A 13,023-nucleotide genomic window follows, 5' to 3' on the forward strand; every position below is an offset into this window, starting at 1 on the left:
CATATAAGAGGTTGTTGGACGGATTATAGAGAGGGTTTGATGGGTGCCTCAGCTTTGTGAGTTTTCTCAGTGCTGTTGTTTCTGTCACTTGTAACTTTTTTTGTACTGGATTTCTGCTGTTGAGGAATAGTATGTGTCCATATTCAACAAGAGGTCTACAGATCATTTTATATATTTTGCTAGCTGTATTATGGTTTATGCCCTTTTGTTTATACGTAAGTCCTCTGAATTGGGTTGCTCTGGAAACCGTGGCTTTTTTGATTAATCCTGTGTGGAGGTTGAAATTGAGTTTACTGTCGAGATTGATTCCAAGATATTTCACACTATTTTTGGGTTGGATTGTTTGATTGTATAGTGTTATATTCGGAGAGGTACTTCTTAATCTATGATTGCAGATCAGGAAATGGCTTTTTGATGGATTGGGACGGAGTCTCCATTTATTAAACCATAAGGATGTCTTGTCTGTTAAAGCTTGTAGTTGTTCCATGGCATCTTTTATATTGTTGGCATGACTTACCAACACTGTATCATCTGCAAATTGTAACATATAGCATCTTCGGTTAATATATTTGGGATCGCTGTTGAAAATATCAGCACAGTATAAGTTGTAGAGAGTAGGGGATAATGGAGAACCTTGTGGTAGTCCTCTTTCTGGTGTGAACTCGCCTGATAGTTGGTCGTCGATCTTCACTCTCAGAGATCTATTCTCAAGCATATTCATTATTATACGTGTGAGGTAGTCAGGGGCATCGAAGGTATAGAGTTTGTAAATCAGACCTGAATGCCATACGCTGTCGAATGCTTTGTTGATGTCCAAAAAGAGTGTTGCACTTTTCCCTCCTTTTTGTCTCGTTGCTTGTAGATTGTTACTTAGGACTATCAAAGGGTGTATGGTTGAGTGATGGTCTTTAAAGCCGAACTGATAGTCAGGAATTTTATTGCCCATTGTTGTTTTCAATCTATCTAGAATTATTTTTTCTAAGTTTTTGCCCAAGTTCGAAAGTAGAGTGATTGGTCTGTAGTTTGATAATTTGGTTTGATCAGATTGTTTCTTAGGTATTGTGATGATAGTCCCTGTCTTCCATTCCTTTGGAAAGTAGTGATTTGAAAGGCAGTACTCGTATATTTTGATGATGAAATCGTGTACTTCTTGGTCTAGTTTTCTCAGTATGTCTTTTGTGATATGGTCATGACCAGGAGATGTGTTTTTGCCCTTTTTCAAGATTCTGAAGTATGTGTCGGGATCTATAGTTTGCTCTTGTTTTACCACTTTCTGATTTTTAAAAATTTCCATCCATTTTTCTATGTTGTTGTAGTGTTCTAGTGAAAAGTTGGGGTCGTTTTCCTTGGTATATTGTTTCTGATAGTATTTGGCAAAAGCCGCTAGTTTCTCTTCAGTAGTTTGGTATCTGATACCATTTTCTACAAGGTCTGTTTTTGGTCTGTTCTCATTGTTTTTATATTTGCTCAACTTCCTAATCTCGTTCCAAAAATTCTTGCCCTTTTGTCTGTTAATTCGTTCACATGCTGCAACCCATGTGTATCGAATTTATTTGAATGATCATTCTTTCGTTTGAAAATGGGCAAAGTCCTTTTCAATATCGAACAGTAAGGCAGGCGTAAAAAATGGCGACAATGTTTGAAAAAAATCTCATAATTAGCCGAAGAAAAGTAAACGGGACACCATACATATCTACGTCTTAAAAAAGTGAGTAGAAAGTAATTCACAACATTAATTTTATGCTATTTGACGATGATGTATTCAAATGAACATTTTTGTTGTTGTTAAATTTAATATTTTAATGCTATCTCTGATAGTACTGACTTAGTTTTAGACGAGAATGATTAGGGTATATGAGTACATGTAATTGCTATTATCTAATTTTGTCATGTCAATGTCGAAATATGTTTTCGATGTTTGTTACATATATCTTATTTATTTCTCTCAACGAATCATTCATTAGGTTTTCCTACTGTTTTCAAAATTTACTGAAACCTCTCCAATGATGATCTGATGTAGGGAATGTATATGTTATTTACAGAGGATAATATATTATGGCCCTCTAGTAACTAATATTCAACATAATTTTTACAGGGTGGGCAGAATTCGTTGTCTACTGACGGGATCTTGAGAACTCTAGGAGTTAGAAAAAAATAGAGCTCTTTTCTGCTGATTAATCTATCTCTAGATTTTGAGTCATGAAGGAATATTGAGAAATTTCCATTTTCAAGAATGCTGATTTATTCACTTGTGTCAACTCGTACTCGAAAATAATTATTACATTAACTATTTCCTTTCAAAAATAGAAAAACGATTTTTTAATCAGAATTTTTCTTCTAAGAATATCAGATGAAAGATTTTTACTTCGAAATAAATAGATGCTCAGAAAAATGGTTCAACAATCGATTATTATATATGATCACAGAGTATTGAGTCCACGAAAAATAAATGCATATTTAACAGTCGCTATGGTAACGACTACCCACTTATTGTCGTATTATAAACAGAAAGCAGAAAAAAATTTATATTTTTTCTCATGAAATATTCGAAAGAATTGTTACATATGATACATTTTTGAAATCAGCGAAAAATTTGCAGCAAGATGAAAAAAATTCCAATTTTTGTTTACATTTGAAAAATCGGCAATTCCAGTCATAACTTGAAAATGGCTGGATTGTAAAATTCAATAAAATAATATTCGGAATACTCATAGAAAACTGTCTGTAGAATATAATATTCATTTTTGAGTTGAAACAAGCATTATTGAAAATGGCCATTTTTAAATTTTTATTCGTAACTCAAAATCCAGACATGATAAGCCGATTGTATTCTTGGATTTGGATTGGTCAGGAAGAAAGAGCTCGAGAATGTGGCATTCGTTTTTTCTGGATTCTATAGTTCTCGAGATTTTTTCAGTGAACAACGAATTTTGCCCAGCCTGTATATTATTTCATCAGAACAAAACAAAAATCAGAAAAAAAAATCAAGAAGGGTCATTGATTAGTACTGCTACATGTTTCTGATAATTTATAGTAATATATATATTTTTAACCGATCAATATCGTTTCAATCGATATCTGAACTAGATATTGAATCAAAAAAATCAGTTTTCATCATTCCGATCAGGTTGTATGAATATGATAAAAGATCAAATCACATTTCATCGTAAAACAGATAAAACCTTTTTTAAATCGATAATGATTCACGGAAAGAAAAGGAACCATTTTTTTTCAGGAAAAGATATTCGTAATTATGATTAAAACTGAACAATGGACAGGTACTAATTTATTTGAAATTTTAACGGCAGAGTGTCTTCGGAATTCGAGAATGTCAAATTAAATGTACAGGACATAATAAAACAATTGTGCCAACAGTGTATTTATACGGTGATTAGGTATGAAGATTGGCGGAAATAAGAAATAATAGATGTGAACGATTTGTCGTGGACGAATTTCATGTGTGTTTTTCGTGTCAGAGAGGTTTTAATGATTATTTCGTAAGTTATTTGGATACTTCCGTTTCTCGAAGCATATCTTGATACATATCTCATTTTGCAATGTATCACAGAAAGTGATCAGATGCATTGTCACTATCATTTCCTAATTTTTTTTCCACAGTCATGGTAGCATTGCCAGATCTGGGAATGGCTGAAGGAGCATACAGAGAAATGAGCCCAGCTGCTTCTGTGATTGAAGATGAGACCAGTAAGCCAGATCTCATCCCAAATAATCAATTAACTATTTCTACAGTATGTAGTTTTGTCGATGGAAATTACGCTAATAGCAAAGATAAAGACATCGAAACTGGTGAGTGAATTATTTTCTATATTACATTCAATAACGCCCAGTTCGGTAGAGATTGGAAACTGGTATGTGGGAAACTTCGTAATTCTTCCAGTTAACCCTTGAAATTTATTAAAATTCCTACAAAGAGATTATGCGAGTCATATTCATCATTGAGAAAAATTTACATTAATTAATGTGCATTTCTTGTTGATTCATGGAAATTATGCAAGTTACATCCTGATCCTATTTTAAGTAGTAAACCAGTTCATTCGCCAATTTGTATAATAATTTACAATAAATTTTTATTATGACATGAGAACTTCTTCCTTTTTGGCTACAATATTATTATTGATATCAACGACTCCCAAATATTTTCTGTCATTTCCTATCGAAGTTATTTCACCTGAATTTATCGTAACACTGTTGAAGTTCATGTTCCTGAAACGTTGGTAGTTAAAACACGAAACTTTTCCGCTACATCAAGAAAAAAAAAACAGAAAATTAGTGGAAAAAAAAGAAGTTTCGTTCTGGTTAATACAGGCTCCCTTGTGAAACGGGAACACCAGGGCCTACTTAACGTTGAAGTTATTTCAAGAGATATAAATGATTGTTTCACTCCCGGGAAAGCGTAGTGGAAAGTACATAAAGATATATTAAGCAGATAATTGAACCGAGAGGGAAAGTTGAAAAATTCCCAGAAAACTCTTACTACTGCCGGAAATCAGATATTGCAGAATTGGAAGATAGAAAAGCAGGGAAAAACGTTTTTTTCGTGCTAGATATCGAATCGAAGAGAATTTTGAGATATATAGATATATAATTGTTGATTTCCTTCTGATTATCATCCGATAATTCCATACAAAATGTGAAGAATTGAAAATATCATTTTTTCTCGACTTGTTTGAGCTTCTGCAAGAATTGCAGTACATGAATAGAAGTAAAAATTATTTCGAATATGGAAGGAAACAGTGAACTGAAAATGACTTCAGCCGTCTTGTCGTTGTTTGAAAATTTTCAAGTGAGAAAAATAGCTGATTCTTCTCATGAAAATATAACTTCGTCAAAACAAGCACAATATCAATTATTATTTCTGGGAATTCAGATGAAAATCATAGAGCTTCATTCCAAACAAGTCGTTGCCAACACAATGAACCCCAATCTCATATTGCATCGAAATTTGATTAAAATAAAATGGTTAAGCAGTTTTCAGTAATAATTTTCGATACCTTTATTACAGGAGTTACTAAAGTTGAATCTCTCACAAACGGAAAGTCACTGGAATCGGTTAAATCGATTTCCAGTGACGAACCTGATGCTGACTTCGAAAACGAAAAATGGCATGTTATCACACTTCAAGTTTTCGTCCCATTTATGTTGGCTGGTATTGGAACCATTGGAGCAGGAATAGTATTAGGAAATGTAGAGGTGAGTACTGAAATATTATTGCTCTCTGAGAAAATGTTTTATTGGTGTTTTGACAGTGGTCAAGAGCGAATTTATATTGAATTAATTTTTGAAAAAAATCATTGGAATATTTAAGTACAAGAATCGTAAGAAGAGGAGAATTTTTCATTAATTTTGCTATCAATTCTTGACAATTTCTAAGAAAGGATTGAATTTTTGTTCTTGTTTCGAAATTTTTTGAGAAATTCCTGAATAAATTTACAGATTTTGTAATAAATTTTTACTGTATCAGAAAAAATGTGAATCAATTCCCCATGCATATTTATATGAGAAGAGAATTACAGTTCATACATAACATGTTGCCAAAGTGTGAAAATGTAGTTGATTGATCTCTTAAAAACCAAACTATTGACAAATAGAGAAAATTTTCCAATTTCTTATCATCTAAGAATATTAAGGTGTAGGTTCAAAACGAGTGGAAAATATTTTTTGTGTGGAGGGTAGATATTAACCTATATGTGGTCCTAAACGTTCCAGCTAATCAAAATTAGTTTCTTATGCACGTGTTAGCTACATATGTACTTTGTACCCTTTCTCGTTAAAATATTCGAATCGCCCTAGAACTGACTATAAACATTTTTCATTTCCGGGGAGATGAACTCCTTCCAGGGTAGTTTGATACGTTGTTGTGTTTATGATACTCAGAAATGAAGCTGGGTAGATACGAACTTTATTGTACAGAAGAGAACTTTTCGTCTGTCATGGGATTACACGGGATGACCACAAAGAACTGACAAGGGTTTCAATCTTAGGGTGAAAACTTGCGCTTCCACTTCGGAAAGTGATCTTATAAAATAGGCCTAGGCCCCAGTTTCAAACTATACCGGGCGTTTACTAAAGATGCGGCGAAAATGCAGGATGTGATCCATTAATACACTGCGCAAAAAAATTAACGCACATTCTGAAAATCTCAATTTTAATGAAAGTTAACTCTACATTGACTTTATAACTTATTTTTTATGTTCTCTTGGGAAGTTTTTGAACGAAACAAGACACATTGAATGGAAGAAAAATTCAGGATTTCACCGAATCTTATGTGAAAGAAGAGAAATGAAAAATTTTCAAAATATTGAAATGCTGATAAGTGATTTAATACTTGGTATTTCCACCCCTTGCGTTAATTACAGCTCGGCAACGACGGTTCATACTCAAAATGAGTGATCTTAAAATGTTCTGATCTAATCCTTCCCAGATTTCTCCGAGTTGGATTCCTAAGTCATTAAGAGTAGCTGGATGATTTTCTGAACTTCTCAGCCTTCTATTGAGGTTGTCCCAAACCTGCTCAATTGGATTGAGATCTGGACTTCTTGCTGGCCTTTTCATTCGAGAGACTTCAACCTCTTCAAGGTACTCCTGAACGATGCGCGCACGATGGGGTCTGGCATTATCGTCCATAAAAATGAAATTTTCACCAATGTATGGGGCAAATGGCACTACATGCTCTTCAAGAATGTTCCTTATATACTTATCAGCATTCATAGCTTCATTATCAACGACCACTAGGTCTGTGCGAGCAGTCAAAGATATTCCACCCCATACCATAATCGATCCTCCCCCGTAACCAGTAGTATTCAGGAAATTGCACTGAGCATATCTTTCATGTGGACGTCTGTATACAAGGGAACGTCGATCACAATGGTAGAGGCAGAATCTAGACTCATCTGTGAAGAGAACTCTTTCCCAATCGGCCTCTTCCCAATGGAAATGTTCTCTCGCAAAATCCAAACGCTCCCTTCGATGGGCTGGGGTAAGAGCTGGGCCTCTTGCCGCGACACGAGGCCTTAAATCATATTCTCTAAGGCGATTTCTTATGGTCTGAGTGCTAATTTGCACCTCATGAGTTTGCTCAAGCTGAATTTGAAGGAGGCGAGCGGTTGCAAACCGTTTTCTCAACGAAGAAACTCTCAAGTAACGTTCTTGAATGGCAGTTGTTACCCGTGGTCTACCCTGTCCTGGTCTTCGGACATTCATACGTGTCTGCCTGAATCGCTGCAACATTCTGGACACACTAGTATGGGAAACTCCAAACCTTTCTGCAATTCTTGTGTATGTCCACCCTTCTTCTCGCAAAACTACCGCTTGGGCACATTCCTCTTGGGTCAAATTGCGTGTTTCGCGTTGCATAGCGATCGAGTGTAGAAAATCAAACGAAAGAAAAACTATTGATCACTAGAATTGATCGAGAACAACTGATTTTAGAATGGAGCCAATACATTCAAAATCTGATAATATCATCCTTTTTTTATTCTTGCTGGGAAAAAACATCTGTATTGAAGAAAACTGTTGAAAGTGGATAACATATGCATGCATAATTCTGATAAAAATAATTATCATTGAGAACACCTTCAGTTGTAGAATACATTTGAGATTTCCATAATGTGCGTTAATTTTTTTGCGCAGTGTACTTTGTTATGAAACATGTGTTAGTATTTTCTACTCTTCCAGGCCGTTTTTCTTCGAAACGTTTGAGTTCAGAGTTTCAGACCTTTTTTTCGACAAACAATGGTTTCAGAGAAAGGGGCATTCAGTTGCAAATTTGCCTCTGTGGGAGCGTAGGGTGATTTCAAGGGGTGGTAACTCCTAACTCCAACTAGAACCAACAGTTCCGAATGACCTTATTAACATTTTGAAATTTCAATCATGGCTCAGAAAAACGTGACAGATCAACATTTCTCAAGAATAATACGGTTACTTTTGTATTCCGCATCGGATTCGTGATTTCCATTAGGAACAGTTATTATTCTGAGATTTCTTGAAGTATTTCCTTTACTTCATGTAAATCCCCCTAATTAAATAGAAATGCTCAGCTAGTAATATCATAAATTAATTGGGGCTTTTATTTCATCAGCAAGATACCGTCGTCTTTTGTGTTGTTCTATTCGAATTTATCTTTTCACGAACTGAATAAAGAATAAATTATATGAAGCTCGCTTCAACGCGTTTTATTAACTGCACATAGTTTCTCTGTAGCAATAGCCTTCTTAAATCTTTGAAGGAAAAATTATGGATTTGCATCAAGTGTACTTAAAGGGAAAATAAGTGGAAAATTTTCTCATCAGTTTTTTTTGAAGGAATCTATCTGATATTTTACAAAATTAATGTGGTATTATCAAATTACGAAAATACAGGAGTTGAATTTTACAGTTTCTGTTGAGTAGTAAATTTATCGTTAATTATTATACAGGTTGACAATTTGAAAACTTGCCAGTCCAATTATGTCACGACAAGGATGATTTCAGAGAAAATGCCGGAATAGGTCAATTTCTATTCGTAGGGGGACATATTTTGAGCAGAATTGTAAGCCGAAATCTCCTCAACCCTAGGTGTAGGAGCTATCACCCCTAAATTCTCAATAGGAAATAGGGGGTGAGCTATACCTCAATTGAAAGATCACTTGACCCTCTACATGAATACTATGGTTTGCAAATTTTAATTGAGTCCTTGAAGTATAGTTACAGGGGCTGACAATTCGAAAACTTGCCAGGCCAATTATTTCTCCCCAATATTCAGAGAAAATGCCGGAACAGGTCAATTTTTATTCGGAAGGGGACATGTTTCTAGTGAAATTGTAAGCCAAAATCTTCTCAATCTTAGGTGTAGGGGTTGTCACACCTAAATTCTTAAAAGGGAATAGAGGGTGAGCTATATTTCAATTGGAAGACAGAAGTATTATGAAGAGGGACATATTGTCTTCCAATTGAGGTTTAGCTCACCCTCTATGCCCTATGAAGAATTTAGGGGTGATAGCCCCTACACTTAGGTTTGAGGAGATTTTGGCTCACAATTTTGCTCAAAATATGTCCCCCTCCGAATAAATGATTATAATAAAAATTGACCTGTTCCGGAATTTCTCTGAAAACATCCTTGTCGAGACATAATTGGCCTGGCAATTTTTTAAATTGTCACACCCTGTATGATTATGGGTATTCATGATGTTAGTGTTGACAATTTGCAATACTTTTCAATTTCAGAGGGAGTTGAAAATCATCGGTATTCACCCAAATTATCCTACGTCAATTTCAAAATTAAATTACGTCACTTTTGACTTGCACCCTCTAAGAGGCTAGTTGAGTTTTTTTATAGGGCAACCCTAACTTTTTGTGCCAGAAACGGATTGATGGGGTTTTTCATCAACCCTTTGTTATTATAGCTACCTTCTTTATGTATTTCGAGGCCAATGACATACACTTCAGGAGTGATTGATGTTTTTGAAGTGTTATATCGAATACATGCCTTTCTTTGGAAGGTAATTGATCCAATATCTGAAAATTCATCACAATTAGGAAAATTGAGATGGGTAGGCGGGCAAAATATTGAACTGCTCAAATTTCATTTGAATTCCAAAGAACACTGAAAATGTTTGTGATCGACCTCACAATAAGTGGAAAAAGATGCGTTCAACCCCTTACAACCCCTCGTAGAAGGCGCAAGATAAACTCCCCAACCATACATGAAAAATTGCGTATTTCAAAATGAAAATTGACACAACCAAATCGTAAATACCAAAGATATAAATTTTACTTTTTTCTCACTCTGTCTATACGGTGTTTAAATTATCCTCGAATCTCTGGAAGAATTTAGAAGATTGAAATTGGGATATCTTCATCTATATTAAAAACGCCTCTAAAATAACCTTGTTATACCAAAAAATACCATATTGATTGATGGAATTTTTTTTTTCAGAATTTAGAAGTTTTTCGTGTGATAAAGGCACTTTACATTCTCGTGCCATCATTATTAGGACTGAAGGGAAACTTAGATATGTGCCTAGCATCAAGACTCTCCACCCAAGCCAATCTTGGGAATATGAAATCCAAAAAAGAGGTTATTAAAATGATAATAGGAAACGTAGGTTTAGTTCAGGTAATATTCTAGAAATTTCATTATCTAACAGCACTAAATCTACATGTTTTGTAGGTTCAAGCCATCGTTGCAGCCAATATTGTTTCGGTGTTTGCCGTTTGCGTATCAGCATTATTGCATGGTACATTCTCAATTCACGACGGGCTTCTACTGGCTGCTGCAAGTGTAATGACCGCAACATTATCATGTTTCACGTTAGGTAAGTTGATTATTTTTATTCACTGAAGACTGAAATATTTATTCAATTTTATTGTTTTTCAGATTTCCTACTTATTGGCGTTATATTCTTATCATACAAAGTGAAGCTAAATCCTGATAATGTTGCAACTCCACTAGCTGCTAGTGTGGGCGATGTAGTATCATTAATAGTCCTGTCCACTTTTGCATCGATGCTTTACTCAATAGAAGGTAATTATTGTTTCGATTCAAACCAATAATGAATTCTGATTAAGTATCCGAGCTGAGATTTGAAGGTTTTTTCATTTTCAGAACACAGCACCTACATTTTGCTAGGTATAATTATGGTATATTTGCTGATTGTACTGCCATTCTGGATATTCATCGTCTTAAGGAACGAATATACGAGAAAAATCCTGACAACCGGATGGACGCCAGTTCTGTCCGCTCTAGTGATTAGTGGGTAAGTTGCTGTAGGCATAAATGATATGCAAAAAAAAATTGCAGAAAACTTAGAATTTACATGAGCAGAAAATATGATGATATTTCTTGTTTAATTATTATTAATTGACAAATTGAAATCTCTTCGAAAATGCTTAAATTATTGAATAAATAGGGGGGAAATAAATAGTTGCGAAAAAAATTAAGGGGTAAATTAAGAAGTGTGAGAATTCCATATAAAATAAGCAGCCCCTGCTATATAGCCCTTGAAAGATGGCACCTGAAAAGCAATTTTTCTCAGAACCCAGAAAACTGAGAGAAATAAAGTTGAGCAGTCGTTTTAACAACTACAACAAAATTCATTTATTTCGAAAAATCATTCCATACAATCATAGAAACAACTGTTCAAATAAAACACGAAATATTATAACGAATTTAGGGGATTATGTAACTGGGGTGGTTCCTTCTCATCTGTCTGACCACACCTCTCAAAAATTTTCTTTTCATATCTCTGAATCCATACCGAAATCTATAAAGAAACATGTTCGGCTGATTAATGAGGAAACAATGTTGAGATTCCTAGAAATGTTGTCGACTGAGGAGTGGAATGGTCTCACTTTTGAGGAAAATCAGTGTGATGTTGACCGCCTCTGGGATAATTTTTTCGGCAGGTTTAAAACCATTTTTGATTTGGCTTTTCCTTTGATAGCGGTTAGGGTTGCTGGTTCTCACAGAATATATTTTGACAAATCACCTCAAGTAATTGAAATGAAAAGACGATTGGATTATCTTTATACAGTTTCCCTTTTTCGACCTGAATTTGCGTATCTATACAAGCAGACTAAAAAGCTATATGACGGTATACTCCTAAAGAATAAGAAGGATCATATAAAAAAGCGTATAAATAACTCTAATAACAAAAGCAGAACCGTTTGGCGGATTATTAATGAGATAACTGGCCGTGGAAATGTGAATGCAGGTAATTTAATCAACACAGATAATCCCCATGAATTGTCCAATGCTTTCAATAGACATTTTATTGATATTTCCTCTTCCACGGCAGTACATAATCCTGTTGACACATTGACATCTAATGTTCGCCCTGTCAGTCGAAACCCGAAATCATTTTTCCTTTTTGAAATTACAGCTGATGAGGTTATTCGTACGGTGAATAAAATGAAGAATAAGAGTTCATTCGGATATGATGGTATACCAATGACGGTTATCAAGAAATCTATTAAATTGTTTGCTGAACCATTGGCCTATATTATTTATACATCTTTCAAAGAAGGCATTTTTCCTAATTCTTTGAAAATTGCTGTAGTTAAACCTCTTTTTAAGAAGGGGAGTATAGAAGAGCTCGGTAATTATCGACCAATCAGTTTGTTGACATCTTTCTCTAAGGTCTTTGAAAAGGTGATTGTTAATAGGCTCCTAAGTTTTTTCAACAAACATCGAATATTCTCTAAGTGTCAACACGGATACCTAAGATCTAAGAGTACTGAGACTGCAATCTATCAGATGATCCGCTCTGTTCTTCGGGCCCTGGAGGGTGGTGATGTTCCTGCCGGTCTTTTCATAGATTTCTCTAAGGCATTTGATTGCGTCGTGCATGAAGATCTACTAAGAAAACTGTTCCTTTATGGGATTAGAGATAAACAGTTGGATTTTATGAGGAGCTATTTGCGCAATCGTCGACAGAGGGTTTCTCTGGTGATCCAGGGTGTAGAGTATGTTTCGTTAGATTCAGAAGTTTTGGTGGGTGTGCCTCAGGGGGGTATTTTCGGTCCATTTCTGTTCTTAATATATATCAATGACCTACCAGAAAATATTTTGGTGGAGGAAGAATCTCTGGCTGTTGAGAGTATTTTGGCTATTGATAGCAGACCTGCAAATGAAGAAATTATTTATCTGGGTGATCTCTTTGCAGATTTCGAAGTTCAATCTGAGGGGGAAGTCGTCATGTTTGTGGACGATACTAATCTACTGGTGGCGGCATCTGGTATTTCAGAGGTTGTTGGGATAGCTGCTAGGGGATTTTATGATATTTCGATTTGGTGTAATTCGAATAGAATTACAATCAACTCGAATAAAACGGAGTGTGTTGTTTTCGGTACCTCTCATTCAAGAGTTCATATTCCTGAAGATATTGTTCTCTCTGGACAAATTGTCAAGATCTCCACCAGTACTAGTTTCCTGGGTGTGATTATCGATCATCAACTTAATTGGTCTGAACATATAAGATCATTGCAGAGTAGATTGAACTCTGTTCTCTACACACTCCGTGTCTTG

General features: G+C 35.1%; 1 protein-coding gene across 6 annotated transcripts in view; it reads left to right on the forward strand.

The window, feature by feature from the left end:
* Nucleotides 1–13,023, forward strand: part of LOC123321419 (solute carrier family 41 member 1-like) — a 69,123-nt gene that overhangs the window by 47,784 nt on the left and 8,316 nt on the right. For 4 of the 6 annotated variants that reach the window (XM_044909001.1, XM_044909000.1, XM_044908999.1 and 1 more), the window contains 6 exons: nt 3,619–3,807; nt 5,024–5,211; nt 9,934–10,113; nt 10,168–10,312; nt 10,375–10,521; nt 10,603–10,753. In XM_044909001.1, coding sequence (XP_044764936.1) covers nt 3,621–3,807; nt 5,024–5,211; nt 9,934–10,113; nt 10,168–10,312; nt 10,375–10,521; nt 10,603–10,753 — 998 coding nt within the window. In that variant the 5' untranslated portion in view covers nt 3,619–3,620. Of the gene's footprint in view, nt 1–1,111; nt 1,115–3,288; nt 3,498–3,618; nt 3,808–5,023; nt 5,212–9,933; nt 10,114–10,167; nt 10,313–10,374; nt 10,522–10,602; nt 10,754–13,023 lie in introns of those variants that run through there. The other 2 variants (XM_044909003.1, XM_044909004.1) reach the window with 2 other exon arrangements.

The sequence above is a fragment of the Coccinella septempunctata genome, chromosome X (genome assembly GCF_907165205.1).
Source record: "Coccinella septempunctata chromosome X, icCocSept1.1, whole genome shotgun sequence".
Taxonomy (NCBI): Eukaryota; Metazoa; Arthropoda; class Insecta; order Coleoptera; family Coccinellidae; genus Coccinella; species Coccinella septempunctata.